Here is a 21447-nt window from a genome sequence, read left to right as displayed (position 1 = left end):
TAAAGGTGTTGTTGATGTTGATGTTGATGTTGAACAATATCCTATCCCATTTAAAAGATAATAGTTTTGAAAATATTAGAGGGCCGAGTGTTTTATAAAACAGTTTTTTGTTTTTAAAAACAAAAAAATATAAAAACTTGTTTGGTAATGTTATGAAAAAGGGTTTGATATTTATTATTTTAAATGACATAAGTTATGTCATTTTAGGATAGAAATAGACACAAAAAATAAAAATCGTGGAGGAAAAAGTGGGTGGTTTTTTAATTTAAATTTCAATTATTTTTTTTTTTTGTGTCTATCTCTCTTGAAATAACATAAGTTTATCTGCTTATCAAAAAAAAAAAAAAAAAAACATAAGTTTATGTCATGACAAATAGTTCTGAGAACAACAAACATATCTTTTTTAGTTTTTAAAAACAAGAATTAGAGATCCATTAGTTGTTTTGGTTTTATTTTTTAATTCTCTGCTTCGGAAACAAGAAAAACACGGAGAACATACTATTTGTTTTCATTAATAGGCTTGCCTCGCTGTCATTTTCAGCTTCAGAAGCGAGTAAAATAAAGTTGTGGCTCTCAGATTGTACAGCAGGGGCTCTTTGTAGTTGTAGCTTATGTGACGTGTGAGATGGTTTCACAAAATTTTTCGAGTTGAGAAGATCTTTCAATAGCATTGAAATGGAGATAAAAAGTTAACTTATTTCATTCAAAATACAAATATGTAAAAAAATTAAATGAATTTAACTGTAAGTAAATAATAAGAATTATATAACAATGAAATTATGTGTGTAATAGTATTTATGCACTTAGCATATTTCTGGGCATGAAGAATAAGGAGCTATCTACACATTGCTTGGCTTTGCAACACAGTTAATTGTGAAAATCAAAGTGTTGTTTGTGATAAGAAACAAAATAGTTTCTATTTTCAGCTGAACACTTGTCCAATTCATATTTAGCTGCTGTAAATGGAATACAAAGCAACATAATAGAACATCTATCCTATCTGCAAGTCAAACCAAAACAGTGAAAAAAAAAAAGTAGTGAAATTATTCTTCAACAAAATTATGTATGTATGCTCCATAAGCAGAGAAAAAAGTATTGACATAGAAAAAGAAAAAAACAAAGTCACTCTTTAGGGCATACCACGTATTATGCATGCTGCTAAATTCCTGATTTGAGCTTGCTTCATGATGTCACTCAATGCTCTGAGACACACGTCATACGTTTTTGCTATCCCATGAATTGCCAAATCCCTGTTTCCAATCAAGATTGGGAGCGAGATTGGCTTGTTCACAATTGTACGCAGAACACGGAGGTCAACATTGTCTATGAACCAAGGAGCTGTTGGGTTACTATCCATAACGCAATTGTAGCATAAAAGTGCTTCATCAGCAACCGCAGTTATCAAAATTTTCGGTAAAGACAATATACTCTTTACCACATTACCATATCTAATCCGCTCCAGCCAGAGCAACAAGGCTACAATTCTCAATGACTCATCTGGTTCTCTTGAGAGGTCTATCACTAGGATCTTATAAAGCTCTCTGTCTATGTTGTGAAACAGAAAATACTCCTCTCGAGAAATGATCACAGGTTCACAATCCATCAAATCTATACCAAGCACTTTATAATTCTCCCAACAATTGTTATAGTTCATAGCAATTTGGCCAAACTCCAGCTATGTAATTACTCTGTTAAGAATTGAAAAGTCACCAGAACCATTGGAATCAGGCTTTTCCTTACATATGCAAATAAAAAAGTAAAACATAATATTAAAAATAAAAATACAACTTTTAACGTGTGTGATCATCTTAAAGAACACAACACAAGACTAGTTTTAAGTTTGACCCATAATAAAAAATACAACTTCTCACATAAGCTTATTCAAGAATTGACCCATAACTCAAATTATGAAGAGTAGATAAAGAGTTATACGAGTTACCTTCAGGTGGATGAGTAAACAACAACCATGCCCTGAGAAATCAACATATCCCTCAAGAAGCTTTCCCTTTCCTGGAAAAAACACACAGAGTAGTAATGTCATCAATTAATCTTCTTTGCGTTTTCCTTTGCTTTCTCAGTTCCCAAACAAACAAACAATGCAACTGGTTCTTGAATGGAAACAGAAGAGAAGATTTTTGGGTAAAAGAAAATTAAACAAAAAAAAGAAGAAAAAAGAAGAATCAAGATTGCACCTGGCTGTGAGTATGTGACACTTAGATTGGTGTTTTCTAACTCTTAAATAAGAAGCTGCGTTTGTTATTCTAATATTTCAGAAAAAATAATAATAATTTATAATAATAAATTAATAATAATAATAAACTATAAATTAGTGTAATAATATATATATAGGGGCAGTATCATTTGATACCGGTGTCAAATATAATAGCCCTAACCTAATTAATTAGCAAATTACATGTAATTAAATAATTAAGCATGTTTTAGTGAGTAAAATTAAGTATAAGGCTTAATTAAATGAATCTGAGTCACTTTGAAGTTAAAAAGTGTACTCAGTGAAAATTAAGGGGTATAAATGGGTACTGACGAAAGTGCCCAAAATATAAAAATAAGATTGTAAATATTCCTAGAATAATATTCTAGACTTTTGGGTAAAGTTTGGTAATTATTGGAGTTAAATAGATAGACGAACTAATACCCACATGTTACCACTTAACTTATGTTAAGTGATAAAATGCAAAAAGAACCCAAACCCCCCAGAAACCCGTCGACAGAAACAGAGGGAAAGAAGAGAGAAAGAAGAGAGAAAGGAAGGAGAAGAGGGAGAGAGAACCTAGAAAAAGCAATCCTTAACCGATTGGAGTGATTCAAAAGCCTAAACCACTCTAAATCTCCTCCTCTTTCATAATCCTAGCTTTGTTTTGGGTGGGGAGCATTGTGGAGAGGGATATTGGCTCTCAAAAATTTGCCCATTTGGTGAAATTTGGGGTTTTGAGTGCTTCAACCTCCATTGAAGCTTGAGGAGCCATCAATCCTTGTTTGTGTGACCATTGGTGGTAAGATTCTAACCCTTGAACCTCATGATTCCTTGAAATTTGCATGAGTTAGGGTTTATGAATAGTGTTTTAGGGTTTTAGATGAAATGTTGTTAAATTAGCTATGTTCTAGGAAGAATGGAGCTTAGAGCATGTTGTGAAAAATGCTAGGAATGTCATTTAATCGGTAAAAATGATCCTAGTTAGTTAAATGACTATACTTGGTATATTGCAAGATTATCATGCTTGTTGAAGAGTTTTCTTGCAATTGTACTCAATGGTTTGGTTGATTGATGATTGTGTCCTAATGATGTCTAGGATTGAGGCATTTGGACCAACCGTAAGTGATCAACCATTGGAGCAAGCTATGGAGCTTGATTAGCTCCATTGGATAGGTAAGTTCATGCTTATGTTTGGTATGAATTGTATAGCTTGGTTGATAGCTATGAGATGTTATTGGATGCAATATGTGTTAATTGCATTAAACCTTGTGTAGGTTTTGTTTGAAAAGTGGAGTATTGTAATTGACTGACTGTGGAACCTGTTGGTGGTGAACAAAGGTTGACTGAAGCATTGAGGTAAGCCTTCGGACCTTGGGTGTAATTCCCTTGACTGTTCCACCAAGCCCTGAAAGGGTAGAGGTTGTGATTGTGTATATAAATGCAATAAAATAGTGTAATGCTTTGTTATACGTATGTGTATGCATTTGGTGTGGCATAGGATGGTGTTTCCCTATGTTGGTATGTTGCATGACGATGCGTAAATCATACTTGGTAGTTAGCTGGCCAGTAGGACTATTTGCATCTGAGTTTCCTTAGGATAGCTTGAGAGCTCGAGGGATTTCTCCTGGAGATGTATTGCACTTTGCATAGATATGTATTTACTGCGTTATTATTGTTATTGTTATTACACTGATATGGAACTGTGGGGTGGAGAGATGCTCCAAGGACCCCTGGTTTACTGGATATATTCGTATATCTCACCCCGTGTTGTGGGGACCCCCTTTCAGGTAAGGATGCTGCAGGAGCCACCAGTGGCAAGTGGCCATACTTGGACTAGTGTTGATGCATGAGGATCCAGTATTTTGATATCATACATGTTGTTTTGTAGCTCACATGTATAGAATTGTAAATAATAGGCAATGATAGATTTATGATTTGTATATTGGAATGGACTTAGCCTATGCTCATACCTTTGGTTATCTCTTTGTTGATGGGAGCCAAGGGAGTGATCATAGCGTTTTGTAAGCTAAGTTCCATGATTTGTAATGAATATGTACTGTAAATGATGCCTAATTGAAATTCAATATATGCATGCTTTCTAGGTAGTGAGTTATTGAATTGGTTGAGCTGAGAATCAATTAGGTACCTTTTGTTTAAATTGGGAAATGTTGAGAAAACAAATACATCCTATCCGGTTGACCAATTTTCATACCCAATGTGATGGAATTGGACTTTTATGTCTCTATGAAAGTTGTAGACATTTCTCTTAGCTTTCCATAGAGACCAAAATGGTGTAATTTGAGTGAGTATAGCTCAAGTTACGAGTGGAAAACCATAGGTAGGTTAAATGACCATGTTTTGGGTCACCCAGCCCTGTGGATGGTGCCTGGGGCGCCAGATTCACGCTTGGGGCACCAAATTACGAGATCAGACAGTAGCATCCATGCTTGGGGCGCCAGATCCACGCTTGGGGCGTCAACTTTCTGTTTTCCCACGCTCTGGGCGTGGATCTCACGCTACGGGCGCGGGGATTCTGGAGGTTTCGCACCCTTTTCTTAGAAAATGCATAACTTTGGCTACGGTGCTCCGATTTGAGCGCGGTTTGAACCCACGCGTAGCTAATGAAGAATCCTATAACATAGTACAAGATGGGAATCATAAAAGAAGTTTAGAATTAATTTGATAATTAAAGTGATGAAGACATTTAACGACGTATTGTCAAGTAGAATGTGAATATAATATTAAGTTTAGTCTCACTATTCCGCGAAGTATATATAGTTATGATCACGCACTTGGTTATTTAAATTCGGCTTGTTTAAAAAGGAAAAATTTATCCGGTTTTCTAATTGAACCAATGTGATTGTAACTGCGCTTAATGCTGTACGCAATGATAACAATCCGGTTCTAGAACGGGGTGTTACATCAAACTTTGAAATTTGACACCAAATCCTAACAGTTGATTTTCGTTAATCAATGGTTATCATTTATTGAGAATTGCACTAATTAATTAATCATCAATTGCCAATAAATGATAACCGTTGATTGGCGGAAATCAACGGTTAGAATTTGGTGTCAAATTTTAAAATTTGACACCGGTGTCAATGGATCCTATCCCATATATATATATTTTATGGTGACAGATAACAAATTATAATATAAAATTTACCTTTGATAAAATAATTTCATGCGATATATGTGCGATATGAGTGTTATTGAAAATGAAAAAAAGAAAAAAGAAAAAAAAGAATCAAGATTGCACCTGCCTGTGAGTATGTGACAGTTAGATTGGTGTTTTCTAACTGTTCAATAAGAAGCTGAGTTCGTTATATAGTAATCATTGAAGACTCTTCGACGGTTGGTTAGTTAGTATTGACGCGAAACAAGCAGTTAACTGGGCATATTAGTAGGGGTGTTCATCAACCGATCCAAATCGATTCAAACCGCGAAAATCGAACCGAAAAACCGATAACCGATAACCGAATAAACCGAAAACCGAAAAAAAACCGCAAATTTTAATTGGATTGGATCGGTTTTCGGATGGGTTGATGAAAACCGATCCAATCCAAACCGATCCAATATATTAATTATCCTCTACCTACTTGTCATTTTCCCAATCACAGCCCAAAAATTGTTAAACTCAAGACTCATTAACTCATCATCTAAACCCAAGAAAAAACTTAGTCACATCTCATCAACTATAGTATTGTTTACTGATATTTTTGTATTTCAATTTTTTTTTACAAAGCCAATATATACAAAAGATGTTATTTGCACAATAATCATGAAACTAATTTTAGGATATTCAGAAAACCGATCCAATCCAAACCGAAAAAAATTGGATTGGATCGGATCGGATTTGAAAAAAAATCTAAACCGAATGGATGATTACATAATCAAACCGAAGGGATTGGATCAGATGAGTTTTGCTTCCAAAATCGATCCAATCCAGCCCGCGAACACCCCTACATATTAGTATAACAAAATCAAGTGGACTTTTGTTTCTTCGGCCCAATTCCATAACATGTATATCACAAATTACATAATACCGGAGCTAACAATAATACAGGGTGCATTGAATTGAGATTTCAAAAGATTTTAATGAATTATTTTTGAACAAAAAAAATCCATTGATATTCAATTAGAATTTTAAAGGATTGAAAAAAGTCACGTGATATTCGATTAAGATTTTAAAAGATTATTTTAGAGTCCGTCCAAATCTGTTGGTATTCAATCAGGATTTTAAATAAAGGAAAAACAATCTTGTGGTATTCAAAAATCTTACGATTTTAATGGATTTTCTATTAGTGCGAATTTCGCGAGACTTTTTAATGAGAAATATAAATAAGATGTCTCTCTCACAATCTCACCCTAACTCCTAGGATTTCTTTAGATTTCTCTATTGCATTTATTTCTTTAGATTTCTCTATTGCATTTTCTTCTTCCTTTGGTGGGTCGATCCGCTGGAAACCGAGTTTCGCCAGGAGCTTCGTCAAAGCTCAAAATCAACAGATTTTTGACGATTTTCATTACAAAACAACTCAGAAACAACAACTCAACAAGATTTTAATCTAGAAAAAGCAGATTTTGAAACAATTTTTGAAATTTTTTGAAAGTTTACAAACGATTTTTCAAGCTATTGGCCATGATTTTTCTTGGTACGCAAATGTGTGAATTTTGTATTAAAAATAACATAAAATAGTGGAAAAACAATAGCGAAACAAAAATCCCTCAAATTAATTTTCATTTTACATCAATGAAACAAGATCGATTTAAAGAAAGATTGAAACTTTCATAATATGAACCCTATGTTTCGTAATAATATATTCATAAACAAAATTTCTTCGCTATAGGAAACGATTTCAAACAATTTTTGTGTTAATAGATCACTAAAAAAACTTATTTTTCAAAACCTCCAAAGCAATTTAAGATTTCAATGTATTGAATGAAAACAATTTGAAATTTTTTCTAAACTTTTATGTAATAAAACCTAGAAATTCATATTCGAAATTTTCTTGGAATACTCAATGAAAACATGCATATGATATATTGTTAGAAAACTATCATCACGTAGAACAAAAACTCAAAAGTTTACTAGATCAATTGAAAAAAAATTCAAACGAAAATTTATCATGAATTTTACTAATTGAAAAAATTATATTACGTTTTACTTTTTTTTATTAATATCATTGCATTTCTTTGTTAACTTTTTTTATTGACTCTTGTAATTTTTAATGTTTGTGATAAATTCATATGGTTTTTTAAAATCTTATAAATTCATATTGTCATTTCAAATCTTATAAATTTTATTAAAATACTTTAAACTTCAATCTTTATGAAATCTTGATTGTAAAAAAAGTCTTTAAAAAAGTCTCTCCTATTCTGAATAATCTTTTAAAATCGATAAGATTTTTTATCTCAAACAAATCTTTTAAAATCCTAATCCAATACACCCCAAAGCTTCAAGTATGAAAATCATACAAATAAAATAGTTGGGTATTAAAAAATGAATAGTCAACCTAGTAGGTCATGTCAAATTCAAATCACATGTACATATTTTTCGAGGGCAAACAAAATAATGATTTATTATCAATTAAAGTTGAGCTGGTATTTATATATAATATTAGACCATGGGGACTCTCTGGTTGAAGACAGCGCGAATTTTGGATATGCACTCCACGCAAAGAGACGTGAGGAGGAGTGTGCAGATTTCTCTGGCAATATGCATAATTAGGTCCGTTTTACCCTACTAATAATAATGGAGTTCAAAATCTATTTCAGGCTAATGTGACATTTTTTTTTTTTAATAAATAAGAAAATGTCATTTTATGATTATATATTATCATCTTGTTGATCGTAAAACAAGCCATCCAACTAGTTATACTCAGCCTGGTAATTAAATTTATTGTGAGATTAATTTAAATTGATCAAAATTAATTCAACCTTACCATCAACAACAACTCTATTATTATTTTATTTAAAATAAAAGAAATACATTTCATATTATCAATATAAGTTAGATTATAAAAATAAAAATAATCATAAAAATAGAAATTTAATTAACAAACTTTCAACTAGGATGTTCATCAACCGATCTAAACGTGATTGAATCGAAAAACTGATAACTGAATTAATCGAAAACCGAAAAATCAAAATTTTTAAAAATAATTCATAATCAAATCAATTTAATCAATTAAGATGATGTTAACTGAGCATTATTTTAATAAAGATTGGGTATGGCGATGAGCTAGCAATATGTTTAAATAGATGAACAAAGTTCAAATTTTAGGTTAAATTAATAATTGTTAAAAATACTTCCTAATAGGGTTTAAAAATTTAGTTTTTTGGCCATGCCTATAAAGAAACTTTTGCCAAATACTGAAAAAAAACCAATTTATTTCAAATGAAATCAAATCAAATCAAATTATTTCTTATTTTCAATGACTAAAGTAATATTGTACACAAAAAGATTAAAAAGTGATAATTTCATTGAACTATATTACTCTCTAAATCTATTAATATTATCTTATTTCACTCAGTAGAAATATTAAAAGATAATGATATTTTAATCGTTATCTTTAAAATAAGATAATATTTTAATCGTTATTTTTATTTACTGTTGTCTTTTAATATACCTACTGAGTGAAATAAGATAATATTAATAGATTTAGAGAGTAAAATAGTTCAATGTATTTATCACTTTTAAATAATAAAATAATAATTAATATATTTTCAAATTTTAAATGAAAATTATTTCAAATTCGAAGGATTATTATTTATTTTATGTGGGAGGTTATAGCTACTATATCTTTTTCTTACTACCTCTAATTACTAAATCTTAACCATTGATTTCCATCAATCTAACCGTTGTAATTCATTAGGTCATACTTATTAATTAATTATTAATTTCCACCAAATTAGAACCGTTAGATGGTGGAAATTAACGGTTAAGATTTGATAGTAAGAGGTAGTAAGAAAAAGAGGTAGTAATTAGTAACTATAACCTCTTCCTTATTTTATTATTAATAAAATTAAACTTTTCAACTTTATTATTATAATCTATCAACGTTTCTGTGAAATAAAAATATTCTGTCAACAATGTTGACAAATTATATATATATATATATATATATATATATATATATATATATATATATATATATATAGGGTGTTAAATTTAAAATTTGACACTTTATTTGAGAGTCTTTAGATCAAAAAAGATCAATGGTGTCACAGGTTTACAAATTAGAGTCGTTGATCTTTTTTGATTTAATGGCTCTAAGATGAGGTGTCAAACTTTAAATTTGACACTAATGTCAAAGGATCATGTCACATATATATATATATATGGATAAGTTATTATACTTTGAGGAAAATTATACTTACAACCTTTTTTTTTTACAACCTCTTACAACCATATATCATAACCATTGATTTTCGCCAATCAACGGTTATGATTTTCGCAAATTAAACTCATTAATTAATTATTAATTCACAATAAATGATAACCGTTGATTGGCGGAAATCAATGGTGTTAAGATATGATTGTAAGAGGTTGTAAAAAAAAAGTTATAAGTATAACCTTCTTCTTATACTTTACCTACTTATCTTTAATATTTTAAGATTAAAATTTCAAAAGAAGAAAGAAAAGATGAAGGCAAAATAGGCATAAAATACATAAACATAATATCAATTTATCAATTATTTAATTAATTTAATTCAAGTTGAATAAGATCACATGAGAAGAAACAACCCTTTATCGACATATTAACCCTTTATTTTCTATTGAACGGAGTTGTGGGCCTCGTAGGCCGACAATTTTGAGGTACAGGGAGATTAACCTAAAAGTAAGGCTGATCCACAACTCTGTAGAGCCCAAAGTAATCCCTTCAGCGTATGCGTGGTATTATAACAAAACAAAAGCCAATTCTAGCCATGCTTGTTACATGTTTGTTGGACTTATTGGACCTTCCCATCACTCACCCAAATGAAACCTTTTTGATGGATCTTGATTCTTGAGGCAGTGAAATATCTTTACCAAAAATAATAAGAGAAATGTTATATTTATAAATTTTTTGTTTACAAATTCTTACAAACTATACTATGGTGTATGACGGATCATATTTAATATAATTCGTAAAAAAAATTTATAAACAGATTATTCTCCTAATAATAATAATAATTTTCAAAAAAAATAAAGTAATAATAATAATAAAAAGCAGACACATAAAAGTTGATTTTCATCGTTAGGTGCTTTCTACACAACTTGTTTAATTGCTATCACAACTATTGCTGCAATTTGCAAGCATGAACTTTTAAGCATATGATAAACCACTTCCCGTTAAATTCGACTAGCGAGGGTGGGATATAGAAAATTCTTATACGCAGCCTTATCCTTGCATAATTGCAAAGATGTTGTTTCTTGAATTCGAATGCATAATCTTTCAGTCATGAATCAGATATTTTAGATGTAGTTTTGTGTTTCCTTGTGTAGCCATATTAATTCCTTGGAGAAATGAAATAACTAAAGGTATTTAACTTTTAAGTGGTCCCAACCCCCTCATTTAACATTAAGCATAGATCATCCACAATGAAAGCCTTCCTCCCTTACTTCCCTGGGGGGCCACAGTAAACCTTTGTCCTGTTGACAGCTACACAGATTTTCCTTGAAAGACTTGGCCATTAGATACTACAAACTACTATATATCATGATCTAATTAAAACTATTTTATATGTTCTCTTCTTCAAAGTCGAGAGTAACAAAGCTTTGGATTCACAATTATGTGATTACTATCATATTATTACAATGATTTGGCAATATACCAGCTTAGTTGCCTTAATAATAATTTCCTTTGAAATATACATACGAGAGTTTTTGCTTCACAAATCAGTGAATGCTTCCATTTTGGTACTTGAATATATGGGACTTAATTGGGATGTGAATACCTTCACTATGTGACTTCAATTAGTAAAACTAGATTGTAGGTGTAAAATCACTTGGTAAATAGGTGAGTATTTCATTTTGGCTGTTTAGATCTACCATAGAACAAAATGTCCCTAAGAAAACCGCTTATAAACATAAGGTTGGGAATACCTTTTAACACTCATTACTTTGCTACTCATGTGAGATAAATATTATGCCAAAAATAGTTTGCTTAGAACAAGAAAAGTATAAGCCTTATGTGTTTTGTCTCATCTTACCACAGTTCTTTTCTCTTGATTATTATTATATTACTAGTATAGTTAACGGATGAAACATACGAGTTACAAGGTCTAGAACTAGTTTAATACATTGATAGATACTGCACAAAATTTTCTATTATATTAAGTGTGATGGTTATGGAGTATGAGCTTCAGAATCACATTAATTTGTCCATATATGATCCAGCTTCAGTTCTGAGAGGAACCGACCCAAGCATCAAACTCAGCTAACACACAATGCAACTCTGGCCTTGTCTTATTCACTGGTTTTGGCCTCGTCTGGAGATCACAATAAATCATTAACCCTTTTGCTAACATAATAATCTTGCTAATAAAATAACATTAAACTAACCAATAGACTCATAATCATCAAATATAAAGCTTGTACAAAATATAGGAATAATTATAAAAAGTTTGAACTTTCAACAAAGGAAAAAGACCATTTGACAGATAGTCACACCCCATTTTCCACTTAAAAAGAGAAAAAGATGAAAAATATGATGAGAAATTTCAAACGTGATTTTGTTTGTGGGGGAGGGTGGGGGTCACCTTTTCCAAGGGAAGAAAATCCAAAAAGACTACCTGTAAAACCCAGGCAGCTTTGGCTTTATCTAATGGAACTTTTTGTTACAAAGAAAGGCTCTTGGCTGCCGCCTTTGCAAATTGGACCATTCTTCTCTTTCCCCTCTTCTTTGATGGATTTTCTCTTGTCTCTCCCCTCACATCTATCTGCTTCAATAGCTCCTTAAATCCCCCATAGGTTTATTGGCTCCAAAAGCAAAGAGACTAAGCTCTTTGAAGTAAAGTCAATTCATGTGTTAAGCAAAAAGAAACAGATTCCTCTCCTTAATGCTGGCATCCTCTTAATTAGTCCATCTGTCCCTTTGATACATAAGGGTATGTAACTATTTCTATGATTCATCAGTCATCACAACACACACAAGTGAAATTGCTAGGTGTGTATGTGTGTGTGTTTATATCTAGAGCCTATCTGGTTTTAGGAACTAGATGTGTGGATGAAAATAAGGAAACTTATGTTTTACTTCATTGTTTTGATGATGCAGATTCTGGTTAAGCTCAAAGTTCCTTGGTGGGGAATGCTATCTACTCTTGATTATCTGAAATCATGTGCTTGCCTGGCTCCCTGAATGCCATCTAAGTAGCTTGTCAAAAGGTTTGGCAACCTTCTTACTTGGCATTAAGGGAGTCATGCAGGCTGCTCAATCAGACTTGGTGATAGATGTTTCCACTTTCAGCCACTAAAAAGAAGCACTTTCCATCAAAATTATGATCATGCCCTTCATATTATTATTCATTTTTTATTTTTCCATTTCTATATATCTCACATCAGAATCCTTTTCCATGCTTCAGTTTTGATGATGTTTATTTCAGGAATCAATTTCTATGTTAAGTAAAGATTGCCTTGCACCGAATAAAATATCTTGGTACCATGTACATGTAATTTCTTCTACTTTATTTTTTCTTACTTTACCACATATACCCTTTAGTCAATTATTTATTTGATCTTGCTCTCATAAAGTTATTAGCACATATAACCTGCAGGGCCATGCTTAAGAGTTTGATGGGAAGACAATGAGCGTGCGGAAAAAGCAGTGCAGCTTATGTACCACTGGGCACTAGCTAGGGAAGAGAAATTGTATGGTCTCAAAAGAGTTCAAATAATGCCAAAGTCAATGATGGAGTGAGTCAATGTGGTTGTGAAATACTCCCATCTGTTGAACCTGGCATTGCATTTAGATTTCATACATTTGTATATACAGAGACAAGTGCTTATCTTATTGCCTAAGTGTTTATTTTATGTTACACATGTAACTCTTCTGAACCATAAACATATGCCTCTAATCTCAATCGCATGGCTTATGAATGAAATCATTAATTTATTGAACACATTGTAAGTTACTTGTTTGAAGGAAAAAAAAAATTCACTTTCCGAGAAATCTGACTAGCGAGTGAGCCTTACGTTACATAATTACAAAGAAGTTGTTTCCTGAATTTGAACCCATAACCTTTCAATCATGAAGAAATAGTTTTACCACTATTTCGGTTTGCTCCCTTTGTTTGAAGAAAAAAAGAATGAAATAAAAATCATTGTCAGGAGTAGTTACATGGCTCTTACATATCTATTTTAGTTTTAAAAGACTCTTGTCTTTGAATGTGGTGGACTTGGGTAGCCAAGTTTGACACGGCGAGATGGTGACCTTTCTACACGGCATGATACAAAAAAAGTAGATTGCCATGATTTAAGGGGAAAATATGATATAAAAATGAGATTTAGAGGAGACAAATTAAATGAAGACAAAGTTAAGGTAAAAGTTGGAGAATGGAGAGAAAAAGTAAATGGTATATGAGCGGGAGGGTGACGTTCACACCTCAAGCAAATATTTGTAATAGGTCCATTCAGCCTTCCAATTTTTAATTTATTATTTCTCAAATGTAAGAAGCTGACGCAGAATTGCCACCCGCCCCAAAATTTGAAGGAAAGACATTGTATATATAAAAAGAGTGCTTAATGGATTGTTACCATGATGAGATCATATGCAGAACCTATTACAGAGTTTTAATTGAAAAAGAGTGTGGGGCTAAGATGTTGCTAAACTGTTACATATTTTCATAAGTTATTTGCAATTGCGGATTAAGGATGGCCGGATGGGCTATGTGTGAGGCCTCGTTTATTAAGGATGATGGTGTTGGTGGGGGTTGCATAGATGAGCTGACAAGGGATTAGTTCATACTTTATCAGTCAAGTCACTCTTTACTTTAATTCTTCTTCTATATCTTTTATTTTTCAATCAAACAAAATATATTGAATTGAGGCAATATAATAAAAGTTGAAGTTTTTCTTTTCTTTTATTTCGCGGCAGTGAGCTTCTTATTTTTTTAATACACCGAGGAATTGAACACACAATTTATTATATAACTACCTACATCCCTTACCACTAGGCTAACCCTAGTGACTTATGTGCCTCCGAACACTAGCCACTAAATTTACAAATATAAATAATATTTTTTGAGTCTGCCACTTCTCTTTGTGTAAATTCTTGGTTCCGCCGTTGATAAGAAGGAAAATCAATCGGTTATGTTATGGTTATGTTATAGGAAATGAAAAAAATAATTCAACAATAACAAACTATAATGTGAGGTCCATTGATATTCTTTTCTCTCTCCTTGCATTGTGGGATCCATGTTAAATATTGTCTCCACAGAAACAAAAATTATTTCCTGGATATATAAGAAAAGTTTGAAGCTTCTTCCAATTTTATTACGTAATGAACGTTTGTCCCAAATCTGAGAATTTCTTACTCCACCATTCTCTATTCTTAAGTTTATTTTACAATCTGAACATGTTCAAATATTCTGACATTGCTAAACTGTTCATTCTTTTTATGTAAAAAATCAATTTCTTCTGTAAATTAATTTTGCACATTAATTGTGTCATATTTTACCACAAAATAATTTTATACATTTAATATCATTGAAAATATAAAATAAGTTATATATAATCTGACACAATTAATGTATAAAATTAATTTTTAAAAATAATCATTGATAGCGGTTACACGTTGATTATTATTCTGCTCCTTTCTTTATTATTTATCGCTGATTATTTGTAATGTTGTTGTTTTTTAGGCTTTCGTCTGATGTCATTGATAGCGGTTACACGTTGTCTCAGTTATAAAGTCAGTCCTCATATTCTTTTGAGAATGATTTCCTGAAAGAGACTGAAAGGAAGTGTATCAGTGATGTTAAGAATTGCAGTGAGGTTACTACTTGCATTACTTATGGAACCATAAAATCGATTGAGAGCAAATATAAATGGTGGTACAAGTCCTGTAATAAATGTTCATATTCTGTTTATGAAGATTTCGAGAAATGGTATTGTATAAACTGCCAAAAACATTTTGATGATTATTATCCAAAGTAAAATTTTATATCTATTTTTGTTGTTGTTATTATTAGATCGTTCATTTTATTTATAAATAACACAATCGGTGGTCATGTGTTGCAGATTTTGTGTGCAATTAAGAGTTGTGGATCACACTGATTCTGCATCTTTCATTCTGTTTGATAGAGACTGTGTTGCTTTGTTGGGCATGAGTGCTGCGGATTTACGTGAGCAGCATTTCAAAAGGGTTTGTGTTCTTATTCCACTCATTTTTTTATTCATTGAAAGTTCTTATTAAAATTTCATTAATATTTTTTTTGCAGGGTGATGATTTCGAGCACTATCCTAAGGAACTTAATGTTCTTATTGATAAATCCATGTTGTTTAAAGTGAATGTGAAAAATAATAATTTGGAATCATACAGTGAGCCTAGGTATCAGATTTCTAAAGTATGTATAAGGGAACCTGTAATCACATCCTTCCTTAAGACTGTTGTGGATACGAATGTGAGTTATTTTTTTTTATTAACATTATTATTTCTATTTAGGTTTTGCTGTTCTCATTCTGCGTTTCAATGGATTTGATTTTTTTCAAAATATTTGTTTTAAATGCAGGATGAAGGATTATTTGACAAGGCTTGCGACAGTGTCGTTGCATCAGCAGAACCGGAAAGAGCTACGGTATCTCGAAATTATTGCTCATGAATTAATCAAAAAATATTGCATGCAGTTTTATTGCAAAACATAAGTTAATTTCAAACAATATTTATTTCTGACAAGGATGTGGAAAGTCAGACGTGTGATAGTGCAGACGTTGGTGATATTTCGCTATCAATGCTGACGCCGTTAATGAATCCTAATGATCCCCTTCAAGACAATTTTAATTCATCAGTTGTCTGTCCTCCTAAGAAGATTAAGCTAGAGAAAGAGTTGAGTACTTACCCATTATTTTTTTCTTTGTGTAGCTTTTTTTTATTTATAATCGTGAGTATGATGTGTCTGTTAATACGTCGTTATTTTTTTGTTTCTGTTTAGATTTGATGTTGTTCTGAAAGACGTGTAGCTGGAACAATGCCACTTGGAAGCTGGAACAACGTCACTTGAAAGTTTTTTGTTTTTTGTTTTGGAGATTGTTTGGGATTGAACAATATAATTATAGTTTTTTATTGCTGTGTTTTGGCAATCACTTCCTCCGTGTTTAACTTCAAATAGGAGCGTTCCTGTAGACAAAGTAATGTTTATGCATATTCTGAAATACAAGTTTATCTGTTTGTCATTAGTTATTTTCCACAATATTTTCAATTGTTTTATTGGAATGATAAATATGTGGTTAATCCGGTAATTGAATAATCAGTTGTTTAATAAGTTTCAAAATTCGAAATTTTAATTGTATAATCAGCTGATTTAATTGCTTTTTATGTTGGAATGCGTCATCTGATCTAAATTTCAAAATTTGAAATGGTTTAAAATTTTGAATTTAAATATGGATGGTGGGAAAAAAATTTCTTTTAAAAATCGAATTTTTATTTTTTAAATCGAATAATTTAATGACCATTTGTGATGGCAGACAAGGCATTGAATGTCTCATTGCCCATCACATTGGTATCCAAAAAGAAATCAGCTGTTTTAATTGCTTTTTATGTTGAAATTGGTCATCTGATCTAAAATCGAAAATTTGAAATGGTTTAAAATTTTGAATTTAAATATGGATGGTTGGAAAATAATTTCTTTTAAAAATGAAATTTTAATTTTTAAACCGAATAATTAAATGATCATTTGTGATGGCAGACATAAAAGAAAAATTAATTAATAAATATGGTTTTGAAATTTGAAATTTTAATTGGATAATCAGGTGTTCTAATTGCTTTTTATGTTGGAATTGGTTGTCTGATCTGAAATTCGAAATTTGAAATGGTTTAAAATTTTTAATTTAAATATGGATGGTGGGAAAAGAATATCTTTTAAAAATCGAATTTTAATCTTTAAATCGAATAATTTAATGACCATTTGTGGTGGCAGTCAAGGCATTTAATGTCTCACTGCCCATCACATTGGTATCCAAAAAGAAAACAACTGTTTTAATTGCTTTTTATGTTGGAATTGGTCATCTCATCTGAAATTCAAAATTTTAAATGGTTTATAAAAAGAAAAAAGAAAAAAACATGCATTCACGATCTCTATTCATGGAGATCAATAGAAACAAAAACAAATTTCACAATTGTTGAAGACCTGATTATCATTCAATTCACAATTTCGTTATGGTTATTTTTTAAATAATATATACACAATAATGATGTAACAAAGACATTATCTTTGTGATATATTTGATTCAAATATCATAACAATCAAGAATCAAGAGAGCTGACAGACAAAATAAATTAGATAATCAGGTGTTTTAATTGCTTTTTATGTTGGAATTGGTCGTCTGATCTGAAATTCGAAATTTGAAATGGTTTAAAATTTTGAATTTAAATATGGATGATGGGAAAAGAATTTCTTTTAAAAGGTTTTTCATTGTATATTATTCCATTGTCATTTTTCAGAATCAAAGGTTTTTCATTGTAATTCTGAATTATTCATCTGCCTAAACTATATAATTCCCTTCAATAATTTCTTCTTTTCCAAATATTGTTTATATATTGTTTATGATTCATTTCGAACAGCAGCAAATACCAATAGTGCATGGCGGGCGATATTTTACAACTGTTGTGAGTATCGGTTGGGCATATTTCTTATTATATTGCTGTCAACATGACATTTATATTTTTTTAGTGGAGATTTTGTTGTCAACCATGGAATTTACTGTGTTTAAATTATTATATTCTTTTTTTTGTTCCTACCTTAAAAGTTACACGTTTATGTCATACGAACAAACCGATTTTCTTATTAATTCGTTTATGGGACAAACAAACTGATTTTTCTCCGTGCATCGCACAGGTAATCAACTAGTTTCATGCATAGAATCTAATCAAATATTGAACTCGAATTTCTCATCAAATTTCTGTATATGATCATTTATATCCTTTTCCATTCATCAAAAGAAAATAATAAGACATTTACTTAGCACCTCATGAATTTGTGCATGGTTAACCTCTTACATAATTTGAAAAAATTACAGAGCAAAGCTATAAAAATCAAGATCACTACCAAAGTACAGAAATAATCACAAAATGTACATAAATAAGTTTTACTGCATTTGGAATAATAACCATGTCTGTACAATACTGATACACTCATATATAAGCTAAAGTAACAACAATGAACAATTAAATGAAATTAAAGAAAAATCCTTAATAAGAATAAGTTATTATGTAATAATTAAAATAATAAAATATCAAACTCAAATTTCTGTTTATCATCATTTTATGTATTTTCCTATTCACCAAAAAAGACAAACCAATTGTATCCTGTCTCTCTGCTTGAATCACAATTGAATCAATCAAAAGTCTTTTACTCTAAATTTTCAAACCCTATCACAACTCTAAATCAAATGTCGTTAAGCATTGCCATTCTGCTTATAGTTTTTCATCTCATAGTACATCAAAAAGTAATGAACCAATTCTCTAAGAAACGGATCAGACTCAATCAACTCTCTAATTTCAGAATAAAAAAATTCATCTGAAAATGGGTCTGCTGTCTCTTTCTCTTTCAGCACCGCAGTGTTGGCATTCTTGAGAAGTGAATCATCAGTTGAAAATTCTATGAACTCTTTATTTTTCAATTGATCTTGCATCAAATCTGAACCACCACCTGAAAATTGCTCTGTCTCTTTCTCTTTCAACTCTGCAGTGTTGGCATTCTTGAGAAGTGAATCGTCAGTTGAACCTTCTATGAACTCTTCATTTTTCAATTGATCTTGCATCAAATCTGAACCACCACCACCACATTTTTTGAGTTCAATTTGAACAGCAGAATGTGGCATCTTACGAGCAATGTAGATTTGCATCTCTTTTAGTTCAGGAATGTTTTTGACACATGGAAGGAGGTTTGATCCTTTATTCTTCTGCAACTCTTGCATGGCTTCGTTGCTTCCCATGTAGACTCCTGCAACTTTTTCCCTAAAAGAACAAGAACGAACAAGAATCAGCGCAGAACAACCAACTTCATTCACGCTTAGATTTATTAATTTAATTAGTAAATATCAAAACTGTAATCTTTAAATTTGATTCTCGATACCAATAATCTTTCTTGCGAAACAATATGCTAATAGTATGCTTCCTCTACCTAAAAACTTCTATTCAGCATATATATATATATATATATATATATATATATATATATATATATATAGGTAGGATCCTTCGCCACTAGTGTCAAATTTTAAATTTGACACCTCATTTTAGAGTCGTTAGATCAAAAAAGATCAATGGTGTCACATGCTTACAAATTAGAGTCATTGATCTTTTTTTATCTAACGGCTCTTAGATGAGGTGTCAAATTTAAAATTTGACACCGATGTCAAAGGATCCTACCTCATATATATATATATATATATATAGGGTTTTATAATTCTCATTTAACATGAGAATTACAATTTTCCTACACACCTTTTGATTTCCGAGCTGTCATGGGTCTTATATATAATTTTTTCTAACACATGGGTCTCACATACTTTTTATCTCTACAACATGAGATTTCAATTCTCCTTCAACATGAGAATTATAAAACCCATATATATATATATATATATATATATATATATATATATATATATATATATAGGGGCAGGATCATCTTACACCGGTGTAAGAATAATAAGTCTTACACCAAATCTTAACCATTAATTTTCTACATCTAACGGTTAAGATTTATTAGGTCTCACTTATTAATTAATTTTTAATTCTCAATAAATCTCAATCATTAGATGCACGGAAATCAACGGTTAAGATTTGGTTTAAGATTTATTATTCTTATGCCGGTGTAAGTTGATCCTATCCCATATATATATATATATATATATATATATATATATATATATATATATATATATATATATATAAGAAAATCATTTTCTTATGTTGTTGGAGATTATTTTCTCATGTTGTGAGACATCGAAATCCGTGCTATCTTCTTTTTATTTTTTATTTTTTTAACAAATGGTGGGACCTACTACTTGTTGTGTCTATAGCATGAGAGATGTTATCTCATGTGACATGAGAAAAGAGAAACCCATATATATATACACACACGCACAAACGCACACATGCAACAAAAAATAAAATTATTTCATGCAAATTTAAAATGACGTAATTTTGGGATTTGAAAAAAATATAAGATATTTTAATAAAATTTATCATACAGGAGAAAAATAAAAATTTTAAAATACCGTGTATTTTTTTTTTTCTAAATCTCAAAACGGTGTTGTTTTGGAATTACTGGAAAATTTATTTTGGGGTTTGCATTTATCATTTAACATGACACAACAAAGTTTTCTACATACACAACATTTTATGGGCTCACACTTTTTGAAGGAAAAAAAAACTATGGCACGCAAAACGAATCTCTATAACATTACACAATCACTTTTCCTACAACATAACTCTTATAAAACCCTTTTATTATATATATATATATAGTTTAATATTTCTCGAGCCACCAGTGAACCCAAAACATCATTGTTTTGAGGTAGAGAAAAATATATTTTTATAATTTTAATTTATTCTAAAATTATATTAGTCTTTATCATTATAATTTCTTTTTCTCAAACTCAAAACCACGTCGTTATGACCTTTCGGAATAACCGGAGATAATTTTATCTTCATTGAGAAAAACAAAGCCTCACTTAATGATTAAAGAAGCACAAAGTTACACTTTCAAACTTCCAAATAAAAATATTTCTAAAAAATGCATCTATTTTTTTCAACATTCTTTCAAAACAGAGCAAGAGATTGAGACAGAAATTTAAAGCCAAAACCACTTTAAAGTATAATAAGGTGTTGTATCACTCCACCTGCATTTCCCAGACGACCACATTAAAATTAATGAAAGAGGATGAGGAACAAATTCCAAGTCTTTTCGGAAGCAAATGATATACCTTCTCCACTCCCACTACCTGATAAGTCTTCTTCGAATTGTTGAATCAAATGCTACAACTTCACACATGGGCTATTGTCTTCTTTGTGGAGAAAAAATTA

General features: G+C 30.9%; 1 protein-coding gene and 1 long non-coding RNA gene across 2 annotated transcripts; one reads left to right on the top strand and one right to left on the bottom strand.

The window, feature by feature from the left end:
• Window positions 1–1129: 1129 nt before the first annotated feature.
• LOC133290261 (uncharacterized) lies at window positions 1130–1654 on the bottom strand. The gene has a single exon (XM_061488327.1). The coding sequence runs from the start codon at window positions 1652–1654 to the stop codon at window positions 1130–1132; it is 525 nt and encodes a 174-aa protein (XP_061344311.1).
• A 1076-nt stretch (window positions 1655–2730) lies between these two features.
• Window positions 2731–4250, top strand: LOC133290322 (uncharacterized). Its single transcript, XR_009748625.1, has 4 exons — window positions 2731–3011; window positions 3309–3385; window positions 3487–3568; window positions 4000–4250. It is a non-coding gene; the product is annotated as an uncharacterized LOC133290322 (long non-coding RNA).
• The last annotated feature ends 17197 nt before the right edge of the window (window positions 4251–21447 follow it).

The sequence above is a fragment of the Gastrolobium bilobum genome, unplaced genomic scaffold (assembly GCF_033153095.1).
Source record: "Gastrolobium bilobum isolate Gb01-03AN ecotype WA unplaced genomic scaffold, APGP_CSIRO_Gbil_v1 utg1595, whole genome shotgun sequence".
Classification (NCBI taxonomy): Eukaryota; Viridiplantae; Streptophyta; class Magnoliopsida; order Fabales; family Fabaceae; genus Gastrolobium; species Gastrolobium bilobum.
Note: the sequence above shows the minus strand (reverse complement) of the source record. Positions and strands in the feature narration are given on the sequence as shown.

Excerpts from the sequence above, each read along its gene's own strand:
- LOC133290261 (XM_061488327.1), bottom strand. The coding sequence starts at position 1,654 with ATGAACTATAACAATTGTTGGGAGAATTATAAAGTGCTTGGTATAGAT.